This window comes from Camelus bactrianus, chromosome 9 (assembly GCF_048773025.1).
Source record: "Camelus bactrianus isolate YW-2024 breed Bactrian camel chromosome 9, ASM4877302v1, whole genome shotgun sequence".
Lineage (NCBI taxonomy): Eukaryota > Metazoa > Chordata > Mammalia > Artiodactyla > Camelidae > Camelus > Camelus bactrianus.
Window position 1 is genome coordinate 76,808,342 of NC_133547.1, and position 14,484 is coordinate 76,822,825.

The following is a 14,484-nucleotide window of genomic DNA, read 5'->3' on the forward strand; positions in this document are numbered from 1 at the left end:
ACTATGTTTCTCATCAGTAATAAATGCCTGGGGGGAGTTAATTCTTCATTTATTAATTGGAATTCTGTACAAAAAAGCTGCTCCTTCTCCCTCATTTATTTATTTATTCAATTATTTTTTATATTAGTATGGACTCATGGCTATTCAATTTTTTTATGAGTTATAATCCAATAATATCACATATTTTGTTGCTTGAATTTTTTTTCTCCAGATTTAGCCATGGGGAGCTAGCTCCTTTATGTTGGGACTGGACTTGGATTTGACTGTAGCCTGCAGAGGGAAAAAAATTTCCCCAGCTATAAAGTCCAGCAATGCTCTCAGACTCCAGGAGGGAGTTCAATGTCCATTCAAGTCAACAAGCATTCGTTGGGTGCAAAGGGCAAGGCCCTGGGCTGACTGTGGATGGGTAGAGGGCCTAATGTAAGGCAAGGGCCTACCCTCAAGCTCCTCTTGGCTGGGCAGCAAGGGCTGGGGGGCTGGAGGTGGGGGGTCAGACCCCTGGACCCCGAGTCCGATGCAGGGCAGATGGAACTGTGTTTCCGTGTGTGCAGCAGGTGAGGGAAAGGAGAAGGCAGGTGCCCTGGCCACTGTGGTGGAGACAGAAATGCAGGAACTGGGAGCCTGCTGCCTAAAGCTCTTTCTCTGACACAATCCCACCTTTTATTTACTCACTTAACAAATATAGTTTGAATGCCTACTGTGTGCTGGGTATTACTTTAGGCACAGAGATACATCAGTGAACACGACAGACAAGGTTCATGGAGCTGACAGTCTAGGGGGAGAAACAAACAATAAGCAGGGAAAATCCTTTTGGAGGGTGACACGTCCTTTAGATGGTCAGAGAAGGCCTTGCTGAGGAGCTTGTGTTGGTCCCGAGCTGGGCACCGAGGAGGCAGCCGCGCTGAGGTCGTGGGGTGGGTGACTGGGGGTCGCTATTCCAGGCAGGGAGCCCGGAGGATTGCGAAGCCTGTGGCTGGAATGAATTTAGGGCGTCTGGGGAGCCTGCTGCCGGAATTTGCTGAGGTGGGGCCCGGGCAGGGCCGGGCTGTAGAGCGAGGTTGCGGGACCGAGTCCGCTGGAGTGAGGAGTTTGGGTCCTACGCTATGCCCGGTGGTTTCACATTGCGGAAGAATTGTTCAGGCTTCTGTTCTCAAAAGGTCGTTTTGGCTGCTGTGGGGGGTCTGGAGCAGGAGGGTTTCAGGTCAGGCGCCGGGAAGCCAGCTAGGAGGTGGTTGAATTTGTCCGGGCCGGAGGTGTGAGAACTCGGACCCGAAGCAGTGGATTCAAGCTTTGTCTGAGTGTACCTTCACCAGAGTGTGCTGACGGATTGGACGGGACGAGGGGAGAAGAAACCGATGTCAAGGGACCCTGTCAAGGGTATCTTTCCAGGCTGGGGCCTGAGCCACTAGGACCTAAAGAGAAGCCGGCTGGTAGCAGAAGATTCTGGATCTACTCAGCAAGCCCTGGATCACCTCTTTGGATGGTACTGGGCACCCTACCCTGTAATAGACACTGGGGGTGATACTGAGATACAAAATGCACCTCCCAGGTCCATGAGAGCTTATCTTTTCATCAAAGCCTCTCCAAGGACAAGGGGGAAGGGCCCTTTTTTTTTTTTTTTGAGGTTCCCAGTGTTTTAACAAAGAACTTCAAAAACCATCTTATAAACCTTGTAGTGTATTTTTTAAATATTATGTTCAATGCTTTTAACATACACTCCTCCTGACCACAACCAGCAACAGAAGAGTTCTACTGTACTATAGTGGTGTCTTAGGGGAACAGGTCCACATTTAAGTTGCTTGCTTTTGGGGGGTTTATTTATTGGAGGTACTGGGGATTGAACCCAGGGCCTGGTACATGTTAAGCAACATTCTACCACTGAGCTAGCTATACTCTCCCCCTACATTGCTTGATGAACACCTTCTTTCAATCCTGTCTAGTCTATCCTATGATGGGACAGTAGCCCATTTGGGAAAGCATCACAAATATAAATGTGAGGTCTTCTGTGACCAGGTCACTTTCCTGGCTCCTTCTTTGACCAGCTCCACATCTACTACATCATTTATCCACTTGGCACTTACTAAGCACCTGCTGTGTGCTGGGCACTCTTTTGATTCACAGCTACATCAGTGAACAAGAGGCACAAGGCCCCTGGTTTCAAAGAGCTTACATTCTAGCGAGGTAGACAGAAAACAAATAAGCCCCCAAAGTGATAAGGAAATCTAATAGGAAAATATGTCTAAAAGGCTAGAGATAGGAGAACATTAAGGAGGGAGGTCTGGGAAGGTTACCCCGAGGAGGTGGTGTCTGAGCTGATACCTGAATGAGAACTGCCATGCTCTGCAAGGAGCTTGGAGAAGAAGGTTCTCAGTAAGAGATTAGGACTTGGGGCAAGGACCAAGGTAGGGAGGAGCTTCCCAGTTTCTGGAACAGAGGAGGAGACCAGACATTGGGATGCAAGGACTCAGCAGACAAGATGGCCAATGAGGGGCCCCAGAAGTTAGGAGAACTAGCCCCAGGAAATTTACCCCCACAGGGAACGTGTGGTCTGGAAGGGGGAGGGACGGGAGGAGTAAGGTGTGATCACCTCTGCTTCTTGAGACGTGGCTTGCCCTTCAGGCCTCTGCCCCTTACCTTGGGCACCTGCCCTACCCTCTGGTGCTCCTTCTGGCCTTGGGCCCTAGACCCTACTGGGAAAGTGGTGAAAACAATGAGGAAATAAGTCAGTTTCTCCAGAAAGGTTACCTCACTCCAATGGCCCTCCTCCTATACACAGGTTGTTTCATCATATGCAAAGGGCCCTTGTCTAAACTAAATCATAGCTTTGGCCACTCCGGGGATGAAAGGAACACAGGGCTGGAAGCGTCTGTTGCCTCTTTGGTTTATTCCTAGTCATGTCCTGGGCTGCATCCTAACTGCAATGATGGTCTTGCCACTGAAGATGTTGCCAGTGCATGTAACCGGAGTTCAGGTTTTCATCCTGTCCCAGAAAGAACTCAGAGACAAGACGTGGAGATTAAAAAAGTGAAGTGAGGATTTATTAAGTAATGGATAGTACATTCTCAAGTGGAGAGCAGGCAGGCTCAGGTGAGCAGCTGCCCTGAGTTTTTTGGCAAGTTGGTTACATAGAGTGTAAAAATAAGTGGGCAGAATATTCATTAGGGAGGGAAGGGTCTGGGGTCATATTCCCTGATTTTTATCCCAACTCCACCTTCCCAAAGGGAGGAGGGATTTTTGTCCTTGTTTAGTCTGGATCAGAAGTGTCATGGCATCGGTGCATGATGGATATTTCTAATCTGCAAGGCTAATTTTATTGAAATGAGGGCATAATGAGCAAAAGGTTACACTGGAGATTCCTGCTTTTTCCCAACTTTCTTTGTTGGCCTCTGGGCCACTTATCAGCCCAGAGGTTCCTGCTTTTCTTTCTCTGCCCAGGAACCCCTGATGCTTGCATGATGTGTGATTTCTTGCATTTGGCCTGTGCCCCTCCTTTCTGCCCAATTCCGGCCGTTTGGTCTGTGTCCCCCGTTCTCTGCTCATATCTAGGTCTCTGCCTGCTCTAACAAATCAAGTGAATAAAGTTCAGCTCTGTCCTCTTCCTGGCAGGAAGCTGGAAGGCCAGGGAACTTTCCTAAGACTGCCAAAGGAAGTCCAGGAGGGAATTCCCCTGGCCAGTCAAGGAAGCAGAGGTGAGTGTCCCAGAATTGGAAGGTGGCCCAAGTCAACGTGTGGCTGAGTTTCATTTATTTTGTGATGAGCAATTTGTGTTCTGTGAACACATCCATTTTCATTGCCTTCATTTCCATTTGGTTTACTTTGTCCTATAAACCCTTTATTAGTTTCCTGGATAAATTTCATATTTCTACATGGAATCACCCCTTTGAAACCCTCATCATATCTCTTTGCAGATGTGTATAAATAAACCAGGTTGGCAAATATATATATATATATGAAAGGTGAGGGGAAAAAAAATCTATTTTCTGTTTGTTTTCTAGGAATCCTGGTCTTCCTTATGAGCCCCTACTTGCTGGTTGATTAAGAGAACATAACTGTTTAGGCTTACCATTTTAAGACACTGGTTCATGAGAACCAACTGTCAAATTTTCAGGGATTTTGGGAGCCCGGTTGTTCAATGCAAGCATTATTAAAATTAAACTATATAAACTTTCAGTCAATTACGTTATATCAAAGACAAAGGTAATACTTAGTATTTATCATTTCCTAATTATTCACGACATTTTACTGTTATTTATACTTCTGAAATTATTTACATCTACTGTATCTGTAAGGTGGAGATACTTTCCAATGATTTCTAACTGCGCCTCTCTTCCCAACATTTTGGTAACTTGAAATCATCCAAGGTGGGGATGTTTACACCACAAAAATCAGCAAAGGCTACAGATTAGGGCTTGTTTTATTGTTTTACTGATAGTCTAGAATTAAGAAATAAATGCAGGAAATGTTAATGATGCAGATTAAATCTACAAGTAAGTGGTGCCAGTAGCTATTATATTGTGAAGAGCACAAGAAATGAGGAAATATTCTTTCAGTATTTGAAAATTATTCAGCAGAGTTATTCAGGTCATTGGCAAGTGAATGATAATCCAATCAACATGTGTCTGATATTTCATTTTTCTCTAACTCATTAACGTATAGCAAATGTCAAGTAGCAATCATATTGGAACTACACCCATTTACCAACCGCAGCTGCAGGATTGGAACTAAGCTCATTTGCCAACTGCAACCGCACAGGTTCGTTACAGATACAAATATTTACCAGCACACTACTGACACATGCAGCCCCTTGCCAGGGTGCATGACTTGCAAGCTAGAATTTACTGCCCTGCACCCTTACTTTCCCTCCACAATGTCACTTTTATGTGTCTATGTCCTAGGCTGGTTCATGACAGCCACAAAACTGGCCTCTTCCCAGAGTTTTAAATGAGGAATTTGTGATGCCCTCTCTTACCTAACACATTCCTTCTCTCTTTTTCCCCGAAAGCTCTACTTCTACCATCACATGGCAAGTACAGTTGTGTCTCAGTTCAGAGGAGGGAGACTGGTTGCAGGGATCCTGCGGATACAAAATTCCAAGAATGCTCAAGTCCTGTATATAAAATGGTGTAGTATTTGCACATAATCTAAGCACATCCCCCCACATATTTTAAGTCATCTCTAAATTACTTATAATACCTAATAAAATGTAAATACTATGTAAGTACTTGTAACTAGAGTGTAAATGTTATGTAAATAGTTTCGGATGGGAATTCTTGGAACCTTCTGGGATTTTTTTTTCCCAAGAATTTTCTTTCATCGGTTGGTTGAATCCTGGTTGCGGAACCCATGGTACAGGAGGCCAACTATAAACCTTAGTGGCCTGGTGCCATGGCTGCGGAGTCGATCTGGAGTAGGCCCTGTAGGAGAATTCCAGAAACTGAGTCCACCAGATTTGGTTGTGACTTGTGAAAAGGAAGTGAGATGCGAGGAAACAACATAAAAGAATCTAGAAAATCTTCCCTCAAGATGACAGGCTAGTCTTCAAGTCTATTTACTTGGAGGACGATCCAATATTTATTTGAATGGCAAAAGCTGTATCTTGTCGACTGAAAAAAAAATGCACAACATAAAAGTTGAGAATTATTTAGTGGATTTTCTGAGGACTTCAAGCCCAGGAGACAGCTTCTCAGATAGCTCTAAGGGACTGCTCAGAAGAGGTGAGCCCATTCCTGGCAGAGAGAAGAGCTAGCGCTGGGACAGTGGCCCTTGGCACAGACCCCGCAGGGTGATATCCCCTGTCTCTTAGCCACTCAGGGCTGGATTTAAGCTGCTCTTACCTGTTGCCTTTTCAGCTTCTCTGATTCTGGGAAACAAAGCACTGGCAGCACAACTGAAAATGACGAGGAGGAGGATATCCTGGGTCCCCGAGCCTTCTGGTGGCCTTGTGAATCTTGGCTTGGATGCAGATGATGTCATGGTTTCAGGACTTAGCTATGTAAGTAGATGTCCTTTGCATCAAAACACCAGGATACTGAGTTGACAGGGTGTTCTCAGTGGTTATAAATTAGGTCAAAGAATTTTGTTCCATAGTTATTCAGCCTTTTTTTTTTTTTAATGGAACTCAGGCGTTTACAATCAGATGAATCATGATCCTTGGTCAGGACACACATTCATGGTTCATGTGCCTATCTGTCTGTCTGTCTGTCTATCACCTATTTATCTATGTATTTACTTATAATGATATAATAAGCATCTTTAAACCCACCACCAACTCATCAGCTTGGACTTTGACAGTCACGTCCAGCTATTGGTCTTCCCCCATCTCATTCCCCAGCTCTCCCTACCTGAAGAAATCTCTGTTCTGAATCCTTTCCCACTGGTCACTTGCTATGCTTTCAAGAGAGTATTATTTACTCTATATGAAGTCCTAGAAATGATGTATCTTTTTTATTTTAGTTGTTTCTCACTTTATCAAAAGGGTAACATGTAATGTTTTGAGATTTCCTTTTTTACTTATTGATTTCTTTTTAGTAGATTTAACCTCAGAGGGTGACTTAGTCTCACATCCTGGGGGTGACTGACTATATCACCCTTTATTCTTTTTTGGGAGGCAGATAATTATGTTTATTTATTTATTATTATTTGTTAAAATGGAGGTACTGGGGATTGAACCCGGGACTTCATGCGTGCTAAGCCCAAACTCTACCACCAAGCTATATCCTCTCTGCCTCACCCTTTATTCTTGTCTGCAGTGTTTATTGACAGATGAGAGCCCAGGGAGGTGGAGTGACCTGCCCAGAGTCACCTAGTGGATAAGGAACCAAATCAGAGCTGGGACCTGTTTGTCTTGACTCTTGGCCTGGTGCTCATTCCCTGCCTGGCAGCCTTTTATTTATTTTATTTTATTTTATTTGTCTTATAATTAATTAATTAATTATTTTGCGATGCAGTTGGTATATAGCATACTAGTTTCAGGGGTGCAATGTAAGGATTTGATATTTTGTATGGATTGCAAAAGGATCACTACAGTGTCTGTCGCCACACATAGTTGCACATTTTTTTTTCTTGTGGTGAGAAATTTTAAGATCTACTCTCAGCAACTTTCCACTATGCATTTGCAATTATGCGATACAGCGTTATTAACCATGGTCACTCTATCCCATGACTTACTCATTTTATAACTGGACATTTGTACCTTTTGATCCCCTTCACCCATTTCGCCTACTCCTCCAATCCCCCACCCCTGCCTCTGGCACCCACCAGTCTGTGCTCTGTATCTGTGAGTTCAGGTTTTCTGTTTGGTGGGGTGTTTTTTATTCCACATAGGAGTGAGATCACACAGTATTTGTCCTTCTCTGCCTAATCCCTGCAGCCTTTCTCTAGGAGGCTGGATGGGGAAAGATCCATCCTCCTTGGGTGGCTGGTCCATCACTCCCTCTGGACAGTATTTGTGAGGTCTGAAACTGATGCTCTTTTGGTTTTTCTTTCCCAAGAAAAGTTTCACTGTCAGAGACGGCTGCTGGAGCCAGCAGGTGAGGCAGCCCGAGGCACGGGGAAGGGAGAAGTACCATGCTGCCTGGAGAACCATGATTCCCTTCCGTCTGAAGCCAAAGTGAGTCCTGAGGGGAGATGAGGTCATACTCACCAGGACAGTGGCTCCCAGACCCTTGCACCCAGACCCCTCCCAAAGGTTACATAACCATATCCCAACACAGTCCTGTCACACACCACAGCCAGCACCTCCAGAGAAGCCTGAGGCACATCAGGGCTCATTCTTTCATTCATTCAGTCAGTCGTTCAGCAAGGATTCGTGGAGCAGCTACAGGAGCTGGGCACTGTGTTAGACTGTGGGTGGGTAGCAGTGAGCGAGATAGACAGGATCCTCACCCACCTTGGACCCCACATGGAGGAGAATGACAGTAAGCTTGTAAATAAATATGTGATTATGAGCTGTGTGAGGAAGTTGCTGTGAAGAAAGGTGGGGGCGTGAGGGGCAATGAAACAGTGACAATGTGACAGGTTCTGAGTGATACCGAGAACTGGAGAATGAACGAGATTTTCCTAGGCAAGAGTCAAGGAAGAATGAACTGGGCAGAGGGGACAGCACATGCCAAGGCCCAGCCTTGCAGTGAAAGGAACACAAGAGATATGTCTGGGAGCTGAGAGGGAGGCCATTGTCTCTGGATGGTCCTGTGTGAGCGTGGGCCAGGTACGAGATGAGGCTGTAGGTGGAGGCAGGTGCTCAAAGATCATACATGTCCCCACAGGCCACATTAGGTATGTTGGTCTTCATTCCAAGAGAAATGGGGAACCACTGAAAGGGCCAAATGCCCTGTGATGTTACCCTTAAACTTAAGAGCTAAAGACATTCCATGTAGCCTTCTCTAGTAAACCATGGTTTAAAGTAACCATCCCCAAATGAGTTTCTAATTTATACATCCTTGGTTTCAGGGGCCATGCACACGTTCATTTGTTAATCCCTTATTGACAGGATCTTACCACTTCTAGTCTGATTCCTCAGCATTTCATCAGCAGGAGCCCGTTTTGTGTTTACAAGTCTCTCTTCTCTCCCACGTTTTATCAAGCAAACTGCATTTGTTTTCCTAATTTTTAAAATCTGAGCTCCTATCAATACTAGCTACATCGTAACCCACTGAATTGATCTTATCTCCACCAGGAACAAAGAATCTTGGTGCTTGAGTTCACCCAGGCAGCCTTATCTAGAGAGACACAGTGTTTCTGCTGGGCCTATCAGAATATCAGCCCTGGCGCGTCGCTTCTGGCCCTACCTGTGCGGTCACAGATGGCCCCACACATCTGCTGCAGTGTCTCACCCTCCCTTCTGTCCCTCACTCTCCAACATCTCAGGCAAACACGTGGCCAGCCTTGCCCAGAATATCCAGCCACGGTTGCTGGTGGCTGTGAGAATATAAAAATATGAAAAAGGACCAGAGTATGAAATAAAGAGGCCACAGCCAAAAACAAAACATCCCACCAGTTGGGCACTTTTGTTTACATACCTTTTGCCCCAAATCTTTCTTTCTTTGATTTATATATATTTATACTGAAGTATAGTCAGTTTACAATGTTGTGTCAATTTCTGGTGTACAGCACAATGCTTCAGTCATACATGAACATACATGTATTCGTTTTCATATTTTTCACCATAAGTTGCTACAAGATATTGAATATAGTTCCCTGTGCTATACAGCAAGAACTTGTTGTTTATCTATTTTATATCTATATCTATATCTATATATCAGTTAGTATCAGCAAATCTCTAACTCCCAGTTTATCCCCTCCCACCCTCCCCAAATCTTTTTTTAAATTGACTTTTCTTCCTGTTGAGACATACGGCATTAAGGGCACTTTTGAAAAAAGAAGTGGAAATGACGCACAATCTCAACACCCTAATCCGATCACTCTTTTCTATATTCTGTGTTTGTGAATCATTCCCAGAGATATGACCTTATCATTCTTATGTATTTACTTTTTATTTCATTTTTATTGTTTTTGTGGAAGTTACAGAAGCAAAACATAGAAAAATTAAAACAATGAGAGTCTCTTTTCATGTTCCTTTGCCAATCCTAACCCCTACTTCAAAGTCGATCACTATTAATGATTTGATATAAATTGTTATATAATTTGATATATATTATATATTTTATATATATATAGTTTTTTCTGCTTTCTCTTATTTCTTCCTTTCTTATGTAAAAAACTACTGAATTTCTTTTTGGAGAGGGAGCATGTAATTAGGTTTATTTATTAATTTTTAATGGAGATACTGGGGATTGAACCCAGGAACTCATGCATGCTAATCATGCTGTCTACCACTTGAGCTATACCCTCCCCTGGAATTTCTTGATTTGCAAGTGGCTTTTTTTTAAAATCTTATTTAATATTCTTAGAGCCCTTTCCATGTTCTCCATATGGATCAATTCTTTTTTTAGACACTTTTGCATTGTTTTCCACAAGTGTACAGGATACACTATACTTGTCTTCTTTCATTTTAAATCATTCCCCTATTCATGGATGTTTTTGTTGTTTCTAGTTTTTAACTATTGCAAATAATAGATTCTTAAAAAAAAAAAAAGGCCTTTTTTGTACATCCAGATGACCACATTGCGGTTTTTACATAGTTATAATCCATCCCTTCCAAATCTTGCCCTTGACTTAATCGTCTGCCTCTGGAGCCTGCATCGTAAGTGTGACCACCTTGCCTGTGACTTCCCTGCTAGGTTTCCTGCACCACACCCCCTGGATGATGCTGGCCTGTTCTCCTACCTCATGGTGTCATGGCTCACCCCACTCATGATCCGAGGTGCAAGGAATTGCTTGGATGAGAACACCATCCCCCAGATGTCAGTACATGACGCCTCAACCAAAAATGGCGAAAGGTAGTTGCGTTGGGCAAGCCAGTAGGGTTGGTTAAAGACCACGTCTTGGTGGATGGTGACCAGAGATGCTAAGAATATGGCGGTGGGTTGTGGTGATCCATCCTCAGACAACTGAAAAATGTAAGTTCTTCCTTTGTAGCAGGAGGCCTCACTCTACTCTGGAGGTTCTTAACCTGGGGTTCATGAATCTCCTCAAATGATTTATACATTTTCTAAGTATGGGCTAGAGATCTTTTTCTGGAGCAAGAATTAACACCTTTTATCAGATTTACCTGGGAGCCCAGGACCTTGAGAAAGTTAGAAATGACCGCTTGTCCCCTTTGCTTTTTTTTTTTTTTTTTCCTGGATCAGGCACTGATCTGGGTCACTGATCATTACATTGTGGGTTGGTGGCCCTGCCTCTTAATCCTTAGCTAGTTGTGTGATTAAATTTCCTGTACTGCCCACCTCACAAGGTGACAGGAAGAGCAAATGGGGAGGGGGGGAGTGAGTGACTTGAAATGTCCTGTACTCATGTTCCTCCCTCTAACTACTTCATGAGAGACACCAGGGTGTAGAAGGGCATTTCCCAAATGTGTTCCGGGAAATGGCAGTCCCCTAAGAGCCTCCCTGAAAAGAGCATTCGGCGGTCAGGGAGTTTGCGAACGATTGCCATGTTCTCACCAGGTCTCAGAGATTTACAAAGAAAATCAGTGGGGTGAAGGCACTGAGAAAATAGAGACTGGTTAAACTTTGACTCATTGCTTCTCAGACTTATTCGGGAAAAAAAAAAAAGTTCCAGGGAGCACCTCTTGGATAATGCCAGATTTGGGGGTTGGAATTGCACCTCTTACCAGCTATGTTGTCAGCCCTGTGTTTTTATATACAAAATAGTGAATTACAAAAAATTTATCTCACGATGCTTCACAGGATTGTTGTAAGAATCAAAAGACATAAGAGAGGCACATGGAAAAATGCCAGATACTAATAGGCGATCAGTTAAATGTTAGCTGGCTCGTTCTTTCCCTAACATGATGAGTGCCAGGTCACCTGAGTTACTTCTGTTCACTTCCATTTCACTGTTGCTGCCTTTTTTATTCTACAATTCACAATGCCTGACCGCCAACACTTCTGCAATCACTCCATTGTTGGATGTTTATTTGAAAAAGTAATTATCTGGGCATTCTCACCTTTAGAGGGGTTCCTCCTATATGTTCACCATTGAACGGGTAGAGTTCTGGGGTGTGTCTTCCCTAACCCTTCCAAAGAGCTACTTTGCTTCCTCAAAGGATATACTGACAACCATCATCATCGGTTCCTCTCTTGGCAGCAGCCTCACCGTAGCTCACCACCATCATCTTCATCCTCATCACCATCATAATTCTTCGCGTCTGTATTGTTCTACAATAACAGAGCATCTCCCCATCCATGGCCTCCTTTGATCATCACAATAGGGTTATGAAATAAACAGGGCAGATATTATCTTCCCCGTCTTGCCAATGAAGAAACAGGATTAAGAGAAGGGAAATGACGTCCCCTGCATCATATAGCTAACGAATGGGCGAGGTAAAATTTGAATCCAAATCTTCTGAATCTGAGTCTAATAATCCTGGCCAGAAATGTATAGAGTTGCCAGGAGAGCTGTGGGCAGGCTGTGGAAAGCTTGGGTTTGTTTAGACCAAGTCGAATTGACCCTAGAGCTGTTGTCTCTGTGGATCGTGTTAAGTGCGGGGGTGGGGCTGCGATGAGGAGTGGTGGCCCCAGGGTTTGGCCTGAGTAATACCGTCCACAAGCAAAGACTCCCACACAGGCAGGTGTTGTGGGGACATTTTTTTGCTCTGTTCACTGAAGCCCAGACTTCTCAAGTTGTCTGGTCCACTTCGGTGAGCGTGGGATGGGGTCATTTTTATAACTCAGGAACAAGGGGAAGCCTGAGCCTTGACTGCAGGTGAAGGAAAGCAGCACAGTAAGATCCTCCTGGCATTGGGATGAGCATCCAGTGCTGGAGGAGCAAAGAGTAGAAAGAGCGAGAACCGCTTGCCACTAGAGGCTGGGTGAGACTCGAGGCAGAGTTTGAGAACCAGACGCTGATAGGGCTGTTGGAGAACTCGTGCAAACAGTGCTGCTGTCGGGGCATGGGGGCACAGGGCGGCAGGACAAGGGACGCTATTCTGCCCACTGTGTTCTTGCTCACTGAGGGGCAGAAGCCTTGGGGAGGACCTGGAGCCCCTTGGCATAGTCCTTGATGTTTTCATCCTGGGCAGTGGTGACTGCTTTCCAGACAGTGGAGCCGGACACAGGGAGGCAGGGAGGCAGGAGCCAGGAGGTCAAAAGGCAGATAGATACCAGCATGGTGCCTGCAGCTGACAGACTGGGTTGTGGATGCAAGGAAGGCATCCAAGATTAGAGCTCTGGAAGCCTTAAACATCACAATGACTACTGTCCAGTCACCTCTCCCAGCCTCAAATACAATTCAAAATAAAAAAGAAGTGTAAAAGTCAACAAAATTTTCATTTTTTTCATGGTAACTTCTTTGATGCTTTTAAAAAATATTGTATGTTATATTTTTTTACCCCCCAAGGAAATGTTTTTGGTGTACTTGTTTTGCTGGTGTTAACACAAATATCCCAGCTGGGAATGTCAAAATAAGGGTACAGTTTTGGTTGGATGAACCAACACTGGGGCACCCTTTTGGGGACTTTGAAATAAATCAGGACACTTTTTGGAGGTCAGAGTTCTGGGTTATATAAATCTTAATTTGTGTACAAAAAGGAAGAGGGACATTATTCAAAGTCTCAGGCTGTTTCCTCAACTAACTGTATTTCAGGGTAACAAAATAGTTGATGAGGGAAAGTTGTCTTTTTTTTTTTTTACAGAAAAATTCAGACTATTAAGTACAGAAAGAATGATAGAATTAGAAAAACCACCATTCTGCCAGCCCTATTGGCAGTGGGTCTCGGCAGTGGTTATCCGTGATGGGGAACTTAGCAACAAATGAGTCAGGTTAACACACCTTAACCCGCAGATCCACCTTAACATTACTCAAAATGGGACACCAGACATTGTGCATTGTCTGATGTGATGCAAAAGGACGTACAGTACTACGTCACCTATTAAGAATTTTTGCCAGTTGACTTGAATTCTGAAATTTATTAAGCCTCTGGATCTAACTAGGCGTTTAATAGGAAATACAGGGCATAGGAAATTATGTTAGACAGCACCAGGGGTGCAATCAGTCAAATCCAGACTGTGAGAAATCCTGCAGGTTGAATGACTCAGTTTCTTCAACAAGTAAATGGCAGGAAAATGCAGAGGAAGGGAAACTGTTACAGACTAAAATGAGATGCAAGAGGCCTGTTGGATTTGTCTTTTAATTGCCATGGGTAGACCTTGCTTGGATCTTGATTTAGGCAAACTGACTGTAATAATGTATTTCTGAAATAATCAGAGAAGTTTGGATTAAATGCAATTGAGGAATTAGTGTTATGATGTTATTAATGTATAACTGTTAATGAATAGTTATCAGTAACACTTATTAATTAATAATGATTAATAATAAAGTTATTAATAATATTAATATTAACAGTTAATAATTATTATGGTTACCATGGATTTTTTTAAGGCTTTATCTGGAAGAGATAGACACTAAAGCATTTATAGATGAAATGGTATCTCTGGGATTTTTTTTTGAAATATTCTAGCAAAAAAAAAGTGGAGGGGAGAGGAGATGAAACAAAAATGTCAAATGTTGATAATTCTTGAAGCTGGGGATGGATATCTGGGGAGACTCCCTGTATTCTTCTCTCAACTTTGGCTATGTTTGAAAATTTCTGTAACAAAGCTCCCAGACGAGGACATTTGGGTGATATGTACAAAGAGATTTCACTTGGCTCAATTTTACTCTTTTCAAGGCTTCGTCTCCTTTGGGAAGAAGAAGTCTCAAGGCGTGGGATTGACAAAGCTTCAGTGTTTCGGGTGATGCTAAGATTCCAAAGAACAAGGGTTATTTTCAATATACTTGCGGGCTGCTGCTTCTCGGCTGCAAGTGTGTTTGGGCCGGTAAGCGGCAGGTTCGGTGAGGCTGTGGGGACTTGGAGGTGAGCATGTT

General features: G+C 43.7%; 1 protein-coding gene across 1 annotated transcript in view; it reads left to right on the plus strand.

The window, feature by feature from the left end:
* ABCC11 (ATP binding cassette subfamily C member 11) overlaps positions 1 to 14,484 on the plus strand; it is a 67,849-nt gene that overhangs the window by 4,385 nt on the left and 48,980 nt on the right. Inside the window, exons 2-5 of the mRNA XM_074370796.1 lie at positions 5,850 to 5,992; positions 7,491 to 7,609; positions 10,239 to 10,397; positions 14,288 to 14,435. Of these exons, the coding sequence (XP_074226897.1) occupies positions 5,894 to 5,992; positions 7,491 to 7,609; positions 10,239 to 10,397; positions 14,288 to 14,435 (525 nt within the window). The 5' untranslated portion in view covers positions 5,850 to 5,893. The remainder of the gene's footprint in view (positions 1 to 5,849; positions 5,993 to 7,490; positions 7,610 to 10,238; positions 10,398 to 14,287; positions 14,436 to 14,484) is intronic.